Consider the following 13,387-nt stretch of genomic DNA (forward strand, 5'->3'; position numbering starts at 1 on the left):
CCGCCGCCCGCCAATGGCGTGCGCCCGGGGCCGCGGCGCCACCCAATGGGGGTGCTGTCCGCGGCGGCCCAATGCGCGCGGGGCGTCGGGGCGGCGGCCAATGGGAGCGGCCCCGCTCCCGCCGCTTGTTTATTGGGGCTCGCGCTGCGGCGCGGGGCGGGTCCGCGCGCGCGGGGGGGGAGGGGGGCGGGAGAGAGGGGGGGCGGAGCGGGGGCCGCGCTCAGCCGGGGCCGCCGCCGTCTGCGGAGGGGCCCGGGCGGCGCGGGGGCTGCGGAACGAGGAGTTCTCAGGTAGGAAGGGACGCGCCAGGAGGAGCAGGGAGAGGAGGAGGAGAAGGAGGAAGAGGAGGCGGTGGCGGCGGAGTTGTGGCTGCCGCGCCGCCGTCCCGGGGGAGGGGACGCGGAGCGGCTCTGGGAGCTGCGCTTTAAACCCCCCCGCCCCCCCTCCCCGCCCCGGGGGAGCGCACGGGCGCGCGCGCCGCCCCCCTCACGGAGCGGGACCCCCGGGACAGGGACCCCCCAACTCCGTCCCGACAGCCCCGCCATCGGCCCCCGCGCTCCTGGGCCGGGGGGCTGCGGCGCTGCCCCGGGGGGCGGCAGGCGGCGGTCCGGGAGGAGGAGGGGGCCCGGCGGGGCCACGGAAAGTTGAGAGGGGGACGGGGCGGGCGGGGGGCGGCGGCCCCTGAGCCCCGCGGAGCAAATGGCGACGTGACACACACCGAGCGCGGGGCCGCCCGGCGGGAAGCGGCGGCCGCGCTCCCTCGGCGCGGCCGGGACGGGCGGCGGCTCCTTCCCTCCGTCCCTCCCTCCGCCCGGCCCGGGCTCCCCCCGCCGCCCCTCGCGGGGAGCCCCGCGCTCAGCCCTCAGCCTCCCCCGCTCTTGTTTTGCAGTGTTTCCCGTGCGAGGAGAAGTCCTGGAGCTGGAATCGCTCGCATAACCCTTGAAGATGAAGGTAGGCGGCTCCGGCGGGAGCGGGGATCGCCGCCCTGTTCGCCCGCCGCTCTGGAGATCTCATTTTTTATCGCTCTCCGTCTGGGCACGGCAGCAGCGGCAGAACGCGGGGTTCGGTGCGTGCTGGGAGTGCTGTTGCTGCTCCCCGGCGAGGTGCAGGGGATTTAAAGCTCTCACCGCCGTGCAGGAGCGCTCCGAACATCCTCATCGCCTCCGAATTGTTGTTGTTGTCCTTCGGGCTCCCGTCTTTAAACGCTTCCTGTATCAGCAGCTGCTATGGCAAGTTTGCAAAACCACAGCTTTTGTCCCGCCTTTGCTGTTGCCGGTTTGCTCAGTACAAAGGCTCAACGACTGCAGGATAATTTGCAAAACTTTTCATTTTGCCTTCAGAGCTGAAGAAAATACCAAGTTAAAAAAATCCCAAACCGTACATAAACGTGTTTTATTTTGGCTTCTGCACCGATTTCCTGTCTTCATAGACATTTTCAATGTGGTCATTTTGTCCCTGTTGATCAGCTGCAAAGAGCACAGTAAATGCAATGTTGCGATGCAGAAATATTGAGTATTAAAGCCCAGATTAAGGGAATTGTGATGGATATTTCTCTTTAAAAATGCACAGGCAGTTAAGTTTTGATAAAGGCATTCCAGGAAAGAAAAATACTTGTTAATAGCTGTTTGAAAGATTGCAACAGATTTCTCTAGAGGTCTCCTTTTAGTCACCAGGAAAGAAATCCTATATATAGAATGTTATAGACTTAATTGTAAGTGTTGGGATGACACCAATCTCAAACGTTTTAAATAATCTGTGCCATTGGATTGCTTATGGCTGAACAAACACAGCTGCCTGTTACACTGACTTTTTGCAGTTGAAATATTTTCCTTTTGTATAGAAATTACTTGAATTACTAGTCATGCCTTTACTTTGTTGCCCTTTTTATAAGGAGATGTCTCAAATATCAGTGAATACCCTCAAAGACATTTCTGGGAGAGGCTGACAATGAATTGACAGGAGCTGTGTGTCAACATCAGTGACAAACTCAAACTTCCTGTAGCTTGTTTGTTGGGTTTATTTTTTTTCCTTTTGAAGAACTCCCTGATGGCAATCTCAAGCACAGACACTGTTTATCAATTAAAAGTCAACAGGTCTAAAAGTCTAGGTGTGACATTAAACATACAATCATGCAGCTGTAACTATAAATAAGAGCTCAAGTTTGTTTCTGTGTTTTTGTTTCTCTCCAGGCAGCAGATGAGCCTGCCTACCTGACAGTGGGGACTGATGTCAGTGCCAAGTACCGTGGTGCCTTCTGCGAGGCAAAGATTAAGACGGTGAAAAGGCTTGTGAAAGTCAAGGTGAGTGTGCTGAGACTGCTGCTGGTTTGAGTGAAGCATTGTGCTGCAAGGGCTGTCACAGGAGATCCCAGCCCTGAAGATTAGGAAGTGTTCATCGCTTCACTGTATGAATTTTAAACAACACTTACATGGCTTTTTTCGTATTTTATTACTAGATTTGAGGTGATTTCTTTTTTTGCTTTATTTTGGGGGGGATGTTGGTTTTTTAAAATATTTTTAGTAGGATGCTGGAGCAAAAATGAGCTTTCTTGCTGCTTCTTTCCTGACTGCATTTGTCTTTTGTTTTTGAATGCATCAGTTTCCCAGCAATAAGTTTTGATGTCACAAACAGGATTATGGCTTTACATGACTAATAAGGTATAAGAGCAACCTCTTCAGAAGCAAAAGTTCTGTTTCATACCAACTGACACTCACTTTTATAGCTTGAAACTGAAGAAGCAATGCCAAAAGAAGTCAACAGCAAGGGAGATGGCAATAATTTGTTTCTTAGACCAGGTTTTAGCAATGCTCAGGGTAATACTTAAGTTTTGAGCATCTTGCTGATGCTTCTAAAGCAGTGTGCCCTGGCTGTAGCTGAATTCTTGTGCATGGATAGTGTTGGCACATAGTATTCATTCACATTTACAGGGCTTTTGCCAAAACAACCAGAAGAGAAAGTTGTCATTTTGGTGTTGCAGTACTGCTGTAAATGCCTCTATCAGAGCAAGAATAAAACACAGTTAAATGAAAGTTAAAATTGAAAGTAAATATAGAAATTGTTGTTCTGCTTTGTCTTGTCAAAATCTTCCCACTTCCCTGTCTGCTGTCCAAGAGCTGTAAATAAAGCATTAGTTACCCAAAATCCCCAAGATATCGAGGTGAAAGCTGCTTTTTGTAACTACACATCCAAGCTTTTGTGTGCTTTAATGCTTAGATCAAGTAGAACAAGCCATCAGCCTCTTCAGTTACATATGTAGATCATATCACTTTATCAGAGTGCTTTTCATCAATAGAAAAAAATTGTAATTCAGATATTGGAGTATTTTCCCTGTTCTTAATGAGTACTTAGGGAAACTTGTGCTCTTTGAAATCCGTGTTAATGAGGAACTCTGTAGGAAGCAGCATGCAGGTCTGACAAGCTTGATTTTGTCAGCATCTTTGGTCTGGTAGAGTATTTAGCCTGTTAATAAGTAGGAGTTTCTCTTTCTCATTAGAATCAGATGCTTTATTACTCCACGATAAGATTTGGAGTTACATGAGGCTGCTGTGACTTGGTGGAAATTCCTGTCGCTGGATCTCAATTATATTACAACAATAGAAGTTTTAACAAGCTAAGCCTGATACTGTAATTAAAAGTGTGTAGGCACACCCTGGCATGCTTGCCAAGAGTGCAAAGAGTCCAAAAGGTCCAGTAGCCTTTTCCTGAGCAGCAGGACAACCTGTATTCATCCCTCTGCAGTTTTTGTTTTAAATTTTATATCAGCATAAAGTGCATTTTTAACCTGGATGTGTGTTGATATGGATGCTGTTTTGGCATGCTACTGGTGTTGTGTTTATAAATACAGCTACAGTGTAGTCTGTGCTTGGAGGATAATTGAGGAGCCAGAAAACTGGACATCATTGTATGTCAGAGGAAGCTCCTGGAACTTTTGGTTCCTGAAAAGAAATAGAAATTTTGGAATTTTTTTTATTAAACTATATAGGTTGATGTTCACTGCCTCAACACTGTTCCCTTCTAGAACGTAGGATTTTAAAGGGAGAAGCAGAATTTACTTAAACTGTAACTGATCCTTATTTTCATCACATTTGAAAGGTTTCACATCTCTGACGGAAAAACTTGCTCTTGCTCTAGGCAGCAGAAATGCTGATATTGCAGTCAGTTTGGTGCTTTTTTATACATATTTATTAAAGAGAGGTTTTTATTTTAGTTGTCATTGAGTAGTCAATGTGTTGTCAATAACATGCTACAGTTGAAGTAGAGAAAAGGAAAATCCCCCTTGTTTAATCATCTCATCTGGAAGCCCAGTTCCAGGTTTGCCCTGGATTGTGTCCAATTCTAAACTCACCTAAAAATGCATTTTCTTTGCTTTGGAATGACTAGTGTTTTATTTGATCTGTTCTTTAATGATGATGTTTCAGATTAAATATTAAGTGTCATGCCTGGGGCTTCCTGTCAGTAAAACTGGCCATGCCAAGTGTTCTCTGTTCAGTAACATTTGAATCTGTTTAATTGATAATCTTGATGTGGTTAATAAGATCTTATTGTATATACAGTTTCTTACTTTTTTTGTGTGCTGTTCAGAAATCAGATGCATATTAAAAAGTTCATTCATATCTTTCAGGTGGTCTTGAAGGGGGATAACTCAACTCAGTTAGTGCAAGATGACCAAGTGAAAGGACCTCTAAGAGTATGTATATTGCATGCCTTCTTTTGGTAATCAGACAATTGATTTCTAAAACTCTAAATTTTGATGCTGTATAGGTGGGTACCTGTTCTGCAGGATTGAAATCAACACAAGGAGGCTCATCACATTAGATGAGATGGATTCTGAGGAATCACTCTTAATTTTTTGTAGTTTTATGGGCTATTTATTCTTCTCTGTGTAGTGTACTTGATACATAGTTTTGCCTGCACTGGGATTTGTGTATCTTCTCATAAGATGCAAAACTTCTTATAAATAATGAAACGTTGAAACTTCTCAGAAGTAATTAAGAACTCAAGTGCAAAGCACTGTTCAAGCCTGTTAGACAAGAGTAAATACAATTACTCAGTGTTTTAGAGTAGTTGATGTGTTTTATATAAAAATGTGTTTATTTGTATTTTCATTCTGTGTAGCAGTTGTGTGCTAAAATGCAGAGCTGTGTTATAAACACCGAATGCAAATAGAGTTCTTTGGAGAAGGTCATCTTTCTTGTATTTGTCTTTTCTCTGTAACTCCTGCAGTAACACCAAGGCTGCTACTGAAATTCTGATCCAGCTGACAGTAGAACTGAGTAGAGAAGTAGTAGTAATTGAATGATCATGAGTAATAAAATAATGACTTTGGTAATTTTTTCTATTAGCCTTCTATTTCTTGAGGTGATGAAGTCATGCTGAATTTAGATGTTCTGAGTTTCTTAGTGCTTTAGCATGTACTTACAGTTCAGCCTTCCTGCTGAAGGACCTTTGTTCTTACCTGCTGAGTAACTAAACTTTCAAAGCAATATTTAGCTAAACTGAGTCTTAAAAAGTAAATCTGGCTTGCTGGAAGGATCAGTGTGTTTTTCTCAATTTATTAAGTGTGAACTCCCATGTAACCTTGAGCTGCTGCTTGTTGCAGGTTGGAGCAATGGTTGAAACCAAAATGCCTGATGGATCTTTTCAGGAAGCTGTTATCAGCAAGCTGACGGATGCCAGTTGGTACACTGTAGGTGAGTGGCCATGTTTCATTTATGGGCTCTAATCTTTGGACAATATATTTCTAATTATAGGTAACAGTGGCAGTAATTACATCTTGTGTTGCACGATCTGAGATAGTTTTTGGAGGGGACTTCTTTTAAAGTTGTCCACATCTTGATTCCTTTTCTGTTTCAAATAGGGTAATAATTCAGAGAGGCTTTTGCATGGGTAATTGAAGGCCTGAATAATCAAGTTTTATTTGACACAATATACCTATAATGGTAGCAGTTGCAGTCACTGAAATTCAGAATAATTTTTGCAGATTTTAAGGCTTCAACCTTGTAAAATCATTCTTCCAGCTGAAAACCTGTGGCATGAAATGAATGGCTGAAACATGAGCCTCCTTGCACTATATGCAAGCTTGTACACAAGAAAAACATGGACAGTATCAATAGAAGACAGAATCTGTTTCTTTCTAAGAGAAGAATCAACAAACCACACAATAACAAGAAAAGAGGAGACATTCATTTATAATGTGAATAGCTGTTTCCTTTAATAAAATTTTCAAATAATGATCTAAGGTGAAATAGAAAACTACTTTTCTTCTCATGTTGGAGGCTCATGTGGTGTTCAGTTATTGAAATAGAAAGTTCAGAATGCAGGGTCAGTGAAATGTCAGTGTAGCACAACAATTCATTGTAAGATAAATTTCCTCATTGTCAATAATTCTAATCTCCAGGTTTTTCTGAAACAGCTTTAATAACAGAATGACAAAACTCAGCAACATTCAAATAATAGTAGATAAGCAAATAAAAAAGGACAGTGTTTGAATCAGAGAGCTTTGCAAGCACCCATCCTTCTTTGGCACAACTTTCTTACAGCAGTGGAGCTTTATATTCCCTAATAGTTGCACAGAAGGAATATTCTCCTGGTAATTGTCCAGTACATGCTACTCTTGGGCATTGCTTTGGAGATTAGTACTTGTAAATTTAAACTCTGTGTTTCTCATTAGCTGCCTTGTGTACCAAATGTATTCAGCTTTACTTCATATTCTTCCATTCTCTCTTGAGGAGTCCTCTATCCCATGAACTCTTAATTATTTTGGTTCATTAACCCCTTTTTAAGATTTAAATAAGCTATTTCCAGTAATTCAGCGTTTCCTTTGCAGTAGGTGAGGTGATGTCGTCTTTGGTGGGATCAGGATAAGGCTCTGCAGATAATTTGGAAGGATTTATCACTTTCTGATTATTATTGTTAGTGAGGGCTTTAACTCTAAGCTGGTTGACAAAGCTCAGTGTTCTTTGCCTTTTTCTTCAGGATGATAACATTGCTGTAAAATTGTAGTGGATGTCAGGTCAGGGAGGAGAAGCAGGATTATTTTGGAGTGCAGAAGATTTAAAATCTACTTAGTTTAGTACTGTGATGTGACATACTCGAGGTAGAACACTGGACCTTTAACTTCTCTTTATAGATTTTCAGACGTTCACCATACTGTTACAGAAGTGATAAGAAACACAGTCTTGCACTAGCAATTTCATGGTTTATGAATTAGCATTTTAATTCTAAAACTCCTAACTTATTTCAGTTTTCAAGTAGCACTTTCAGCTAATTCTGTTTGAATTTGGGCCAGAAGACATATTTGTCTTCTTACATTTGACATGTGAACTTCAAATCCCCTGTTTGGGGGATCAGTTTTGTCTGGGTTTTCTTTTTTTATTTATTTTTTCTTTTCTTTTGAGCAGTGCACTTCTGCCAAAAAATCTTCACTTGATGAGCAGGAAATTTGAACAGTGAATAAATGCTCTGCCCTTTATTAATGGATTGTTGTTTATGTTTAACAACTTGTTGAACTCACCCCAATAATAAATCAGAGATTTAATAAAGAGATAAATCATGCATGCCATGATTTTTACTTCATAGATTTATTAAAGTGCCGTTCCTCAGAAACTCAAACCAATGAATTAATGAACTATTGTCATTTTCTTTCCCCCAGAAATATTTTTGACAGGCAGAATGGGGAAAATAAAATATGTTTTCCATATGCAAATGTGTTAAGACTGCTAGGATTTTGTAAAAATTTGGAACTCCGGGGGATTTAAGTAATCTTATGGTAAGTGGACATGCAGTGCTGTAATAAGGCACTTTGACTATGAAAATACAATTGTACCACGTTGGATTTAGATCTTAGGGACATTTTTGTTAGTTTCATGCATTGGGTTGCTTGTTGATGTTGAAAGCACAGGTAACATTGACCAGAGTAAGCAGATCATTGAGTTTCTATCATGGCTCTTTTGCACTTAAAACTGGGGAAGTATTCTAGGTTGAGTACAGGAATATTGATGTGTGAAAAATAAGCCTTTTTTTTGCCTGCTGCTTCCGTTGTGTCTTTGCAGAAAGTTTTGGATGCATGTGAGGTGTATATTTCTGTTGCTGGTAAAGCCAACAGCTGAATTGGTTGCTTTTTAATAGATGGTGGGTGTGCTGCTTCACAGCCTTCCTGACTGCTGCAGTCACGCTGAAGAGCTGAGAGGGAAGTGGATTAAACAGACTCCAGGTTTACAGAATACCTTCCTGAACATTTTGAGATAGAAAGCACAAGGGAAATCTTGGATTTCAGTAGTTTGTGCTTTTCTCTCGCTATTTATTTTCTGTGTTATCTAGCATCTCTTTCTCAGTGAACTAAAAGCAAACTGATCTCTGACTAGTGGAACCAGTAATATATACAGACAAACATTTTCAAAGTATTAAGTGCAGATATGTAAAAAATGCACCAAAGCAAACTGGTGAGAAGTGATGATGTTCAATTTTGTGTATCAGGTTCTCTGTTTCATGTAGGGATCTAAAGGAGCAAAGTCACCTGAAACAACTTTGCTTTGGTCAATAAATTGAACCAGTGGAAGTGCTGAGTTTGCTATAATAGGCTACTTTGCCAGCACTTATATGCAAGAGCCACAGTGATGATCAGTTTGTGTATTTTAATAGTATCTCCTCTCTATTAATGGTGCTCATGTACCCAGAGTAAACAAAGATTTATTTTTATTGTAGCTTCAACAGAATCACTTTTTCACTTCTTTTTGTATAATAATGATGTTACTGTAGCCATGTAGTCCTGTTGAACTTTTCAGCTGCAATTTGGAAATACTTTTGAAATTACCTCAAGACTCAGCTTTTCAGTATAAGCAGGTGAAGAAATAGAAGCTGTTTGGAGTGGAAGTTGAACAGTGTCTGGGAAATGCCATTGCTTAAGGCAGCCCTCTCAAATCCAAAGTGGTGTGACACTAATAGGGGTTTAAATTCTTTGGTTAACAAATGGCTCAGTAGGACTTGATGATCTTACTAAGTGATTCAATGATTTGATGATGTTTGTCTTTAGAATGCAGTTATCTAAACTGAACTTCCTTAATTTACAAATGACAAAGTGCTGCATTGATGCTTTTGAAGTGCTGAATATATTGTTAGGTGATAATTGCATAGAATTAAAGTGGTCTGTCAGATCTGCTTTTAGCTGAACCAGGTTTGAATTACAGCTTACTTAGTGTACCATCCACCTCTCTGTTAACTTGTAAAATACTCCAGGTAAATACTGAAATGACTGAAAAACAAAGAAACCACAAGCCAGACCACACTTTACAGTGGTGCATAGTTGTATTTTCCTTCTTTCACACTTTGCCTGCAGTCTTACAAGCATTACCAGAATTTCAGAAAACAGACATCCTTATGTAGATGTACTTTAAGGAAACACTTTTGTGTCACTTCTGCACAGAGCTAGAAATGATGTAATAGCTATATACAAGTGAGAAACAGTATTTCATTTGAGCAAGCATTCAGGAGTTGCTGTTAGAATGGCCTGGTTTATATTGCCCCATGTCATCTCTTCTTTGACAAAACTCAGGTCAATAATCTGTATGTGATTAGTTCTCTTTTTATTATGTAATTTCTACTACAACTTTAAACAAGGTTAGACAAGACCAGATCAAAGACATTGAGCCATGTATTTTGGTAGGTAAAATAATGGACAAGAGTTTCTAAAGAATGAAATAAAAAGCATGTTTTAACTTTCATAATGTTTCCTCTGAAATTAGTAGGAAATGGGGCAGAAAAAACCAAAACAATGGGAGGCCTTTGCAATTTCTAGCAGCCCTTGCTGTCAGTTATTATTAGGGTTTTATATACTGTTTAGAGTGAAAGGGAATGTGATTCCTTGTTTTTTGAGACTTAGGACTTTCAGACACACTTCTGTGGCAACTCTGTGAGCCCCACAGCTCTGCTGGTGGCTTCTTCCTTTCGTGTAATCATGGTGGCAGTTTCCAGGAAATGCAGATTTGAGTGTGTGCTAGAAGGAGTTAGAGACCTGAGTACTTGTTCTGGGAATGAAGTGTAGTCTCAGCCACCAACTGCATCACTTCAGGTTACTGTGGTTAGGTCACGGAAATTAAAGATACTGAGGATTTGATTTTAGTCATGTTTCATGTTGCATGGATTTTGAAAATTTCAGCTCATAATTCTGAGGATATTTATCAGCAAATGAGCCAGCATTTATGTCCTGGGACTTCAGGAGCAGGGTTGCTATTTATAGTCACATTTTCCTGTTTTTAATAGAAGTTTGCCTCTCGTGAAGCTTTGTGGAGATATTTATGCCTAAAGGAGAAATAGGCTTGGTTCTGAGTACAGTACAACTGTAAGCTCTTATTCCAAGGGTGATAGAAGCTCTCAGTGTCCCCACAGCCAGCGGAGTCCATCCATGCCAGAGGCCTGGGCTGGAGGTGGGTTTGTCCCTTCAACCCTTGACCAGCACACGTCCTGTGGTGTGTGCCAGGCACTGGTCATGTCTGCAGGGCTGGTTTGACCAGTTCTCAGCATCCTGTTGAGTTCCACGTGGCAGAAGCATCATCTCTGGGCTGTGCATGTGTCATCCAGGAATCCAAAACCACAGGTGTGGCAGGGGAACTGTCCAGTTGTCCTCACTGGTGTTCTCTACCATCATAAATTTGGTCTTTTCATCTTTAAAATTGGCTTGCTTCAATTTTGAGGAAACCCCATATTTGCCCAGAGTCTTTCCATGGGATGTGATGTTTAAGTGCACCTGTGGCACCTAAAAATGGTGCAGTAGCTCTGGTGGTTGCTTTCTGGAGAACCTGGGAAAAAAGAACAGCACCATGGTTTGTGTTTACACATGTTCAGGCAACAGGTGGGTAGAGGAGCAAGGTTTTATAGTGAAAAATTGTATTTTAACAGTAGAACCTCATTGCAAATCAACTGCATCAAACCCTTGGTTATAAAAACGACTTTTGTTACAATATGAGCAGTTAAAAATATTTTAAATTTGTGTACAAACAATACTGTAGGGAAAGCAAGGAGGTAGATTTTTTTCCTCTAATCTCTTAATGTGTAGCAACAGTAAGATTACCATTTCAGAAAAAGCAGTTTCAGGCAGCAGGCTTTTGTCTGTGAGGTGATAGTTTTCTATGAGTAAACTCAAAGGTCACTCAAACTTCCCTGTTTTCAGGGATATTTCAAATATATTTTTGTAAGAGGAGTTGGGCCTCATTTAAAGTAATTTAAAAAATAGTAAATTTGAGTTGTATAGTCTCTCAGTAGCACGATACACTGCAGAACTTGCTCTTAAGCCCTCTTACAGTGATGAATCAGTAGTACAGCCCTTGTCTACAAGGTCATTCAACAAGCACTGCCTATCTTGTGGTACTTTCTATATTGTTTCCACAGCTGAAACCCAAAATCTGCAAAATCTGCACACATTTGTTGAGATATTCATAGATAGCATCTCTTGCAGTTCATAAATTGCTACCTTGTCAGGCAGCCAGTGAAAATAATTCAGTGTGCACAGCGACACTGGAGCCACTTTTACTTTGTGGTGTGTACTTCCATTTCATTGTCTTGGTGATTTAGAAGTTTCTGAATGGGTTGGGAAACGAGAGAAAATAGTTTCCTTGCAGTGCAGCGTAGAATCTCATGGTTTGGGCAGCAGCAGTAACACAATTTGTTGCATTTGGAGTTTGCAAGCTGCAGCCGTGAGGGTTGTTTTCTCAGTGCACTTGTGTGTCACAGAACTGCCTTGTTCTGGTGACACTGGCAGCTCTGTGTGGAACTCATCTCGTAACTATGATGAGGATGTTCTCTCTAGAGTTCTGCTGTGTTCTCTTTTTTCTTTTTTTTTAAAATTATTTTTAATATATCTATATATATTTCTAAACAAGATGTAGTCAAACTGATCTGCAGTGTTTTGTGACAAGCTTCTTCACAGTTCCTAAAAATGATTTTGTTTAGTTGACTTCTTAATACTGTATCTTTAAATACATGAAAATCAATGTTGAGACAGCCTTATTGTAAAGACAGGGTTAGTATATTTTTGCTGATGGTATATACAAGTCTGCTACAGACAGGAAATGGAAGATTGAGCTCATCAACAGTGAGTTTAAAGTTGCACTTGTTAGTGCATTTTTGAGATGCTCAACTTCTAGTCAGGTTTGGGGTTTTTTTTATTTCTTGGAAAGTGTTGTATTGATTACCACTGAGAAGTTTGTTTTTATTTTTCTGTCATAGGTTAGGACTGTGTAGATTTCCACAAACAGAAAAAAACCCAATTCTGTTTCTTTCCTGTTACCATAGACAAGGTCGGGATGCAGCAAAATTCTGAAATTTCCATTTTATTGTCGCTGTTTCAATATGCTCTGTATGGAGCATATTGGACTCAGTTCTTGGGACTAGACCAAGCATTATGGCAGAGACTGTTCCTCCAGGTTGCTCTGCTTACTCATCTTTTTTCCCCTTCTGTCAGTGTTCCTCATTAAGGAACATGTTTGAAGAAAGGGCTCTGCCCGGCAGAAATGCTGCTTTTCTTTCTTCCTTCCTTCCCTGATGTTCTGTTGACTGTTCAATAGCAGGGAGCAGTTCCCTGGCTAGTTTGTATCCTTCCCTTCCCCTCTCAGAAATCAGCTGCTGCACTGTTTCCCCAACAAGCCCCTGCCCACCACAAGATGAAGCAATGGTAGGACCTGAAGGGCTTCTGCTTTTTCACACTTGTTTCTTTGGAAAGACAGGACTGTAATTTCCTCTGTTGAGATAAGTATCATGGCACTGTAAACACGTCCTTTGGTGACTTCACTGTGTGTATTTGTGTGGGGAGATGTCTCCCTGTCTTCTGTTCCTGTTTCCTGATCTCTCCCTGCCCAGTGAATTCTTCCTTATAGAATACAACCTTTAGGATTTTTGCTGTTGAACAATTTGGAGTTGTAACAATAACCTGTTGAAGGAATGAAGTCATCAATATGAGTTATTAAACATTAATTTACTAGCTTTTAGTCTGATTGTTAGTTCAAGGCATTTTAACTAAACAGCCTTACTTCTGGATGAGATTAAAAAGAGGAATGAATTTGCAGCTTAGAGTGTATTAAGTTCTTTCTGACACGACTGCTATCACAGCTTCAAAATATCTCATAGCCAAAAACTGTGCCATCTGCCTTACTACTTATATTTACAGAATCCTTAATATTTGATACTGTGCCTTGGAAAGACATTCCCTTAAATCCTCCAGGACTGGAATGAAAAAGTCATGCACAGGGTGACATGAATATGAAGAGTACTTTGGTGTAGTGGATTTTTCTTAACAATTAGATGGAAACCACAAGGCCTACTTAGTTTAAGAAAGGCTTATATTTTTAAAGGTGCTGAGTTTATCAGTGTGAGTTTCTGATTAACCTTTCAATAAGGC

General features: G+C 41.1%; 1 protein-coding gene across 14 annotated transcripts in view; it reads left to right on the forward strand.

Annotated features, from left to right (window-relative positions):
• Nucleotides 1–183: 183 nt before the first annotated feature.
• Nucleotides 184–13,387, forward strand: part of ARID4A (AT-rich interaction domain 4A) — a 53,973-nt gene continuing 40,769 nt past the window's right edge. For all 14 annotated transcript variants that reach the window (XM_085061057.1, XM_085061065.1, XM_085061058.1 and 11 more), the window contains exons 1-5: nt 184–290; nt 890–951; nt 2,190–2,300; nt 4,622–4,687; nt 5,600–5,690. In XM_085061057.1, coding sequence (XP_084917183.1) covers nt 946–951; nt 2,190–2,300; nt 4,622–4,687; nt 5,600–5,690 — 274 coding nt within the window. In that variant the 5' untranslated portion in view covers nt 184–290; nt 890–945. The remainder of the gene's footprint in view (nt 291–889; nt 952–2,189; nt 2,301–4,621; nt 4,688–5,599; nt 5,691–13,387) is intronic.

The sequence above is a fragment of the Lichenostomus cassidix genome, chromosome 5 (assembly GCF_008360975.1).
Source record: "Lichenostomus cassidix isolate B80296 chromosome 5, HeHo_3.0, whole genome shotgun sequence".
In the NCBI taxonomy this organism is placed as follows: Eukaryota; Metazoa; Chordata; class Aves; order Passeriformes; family Meliphagidae; genus Lichenostomus; species Lichenostomus cassidix.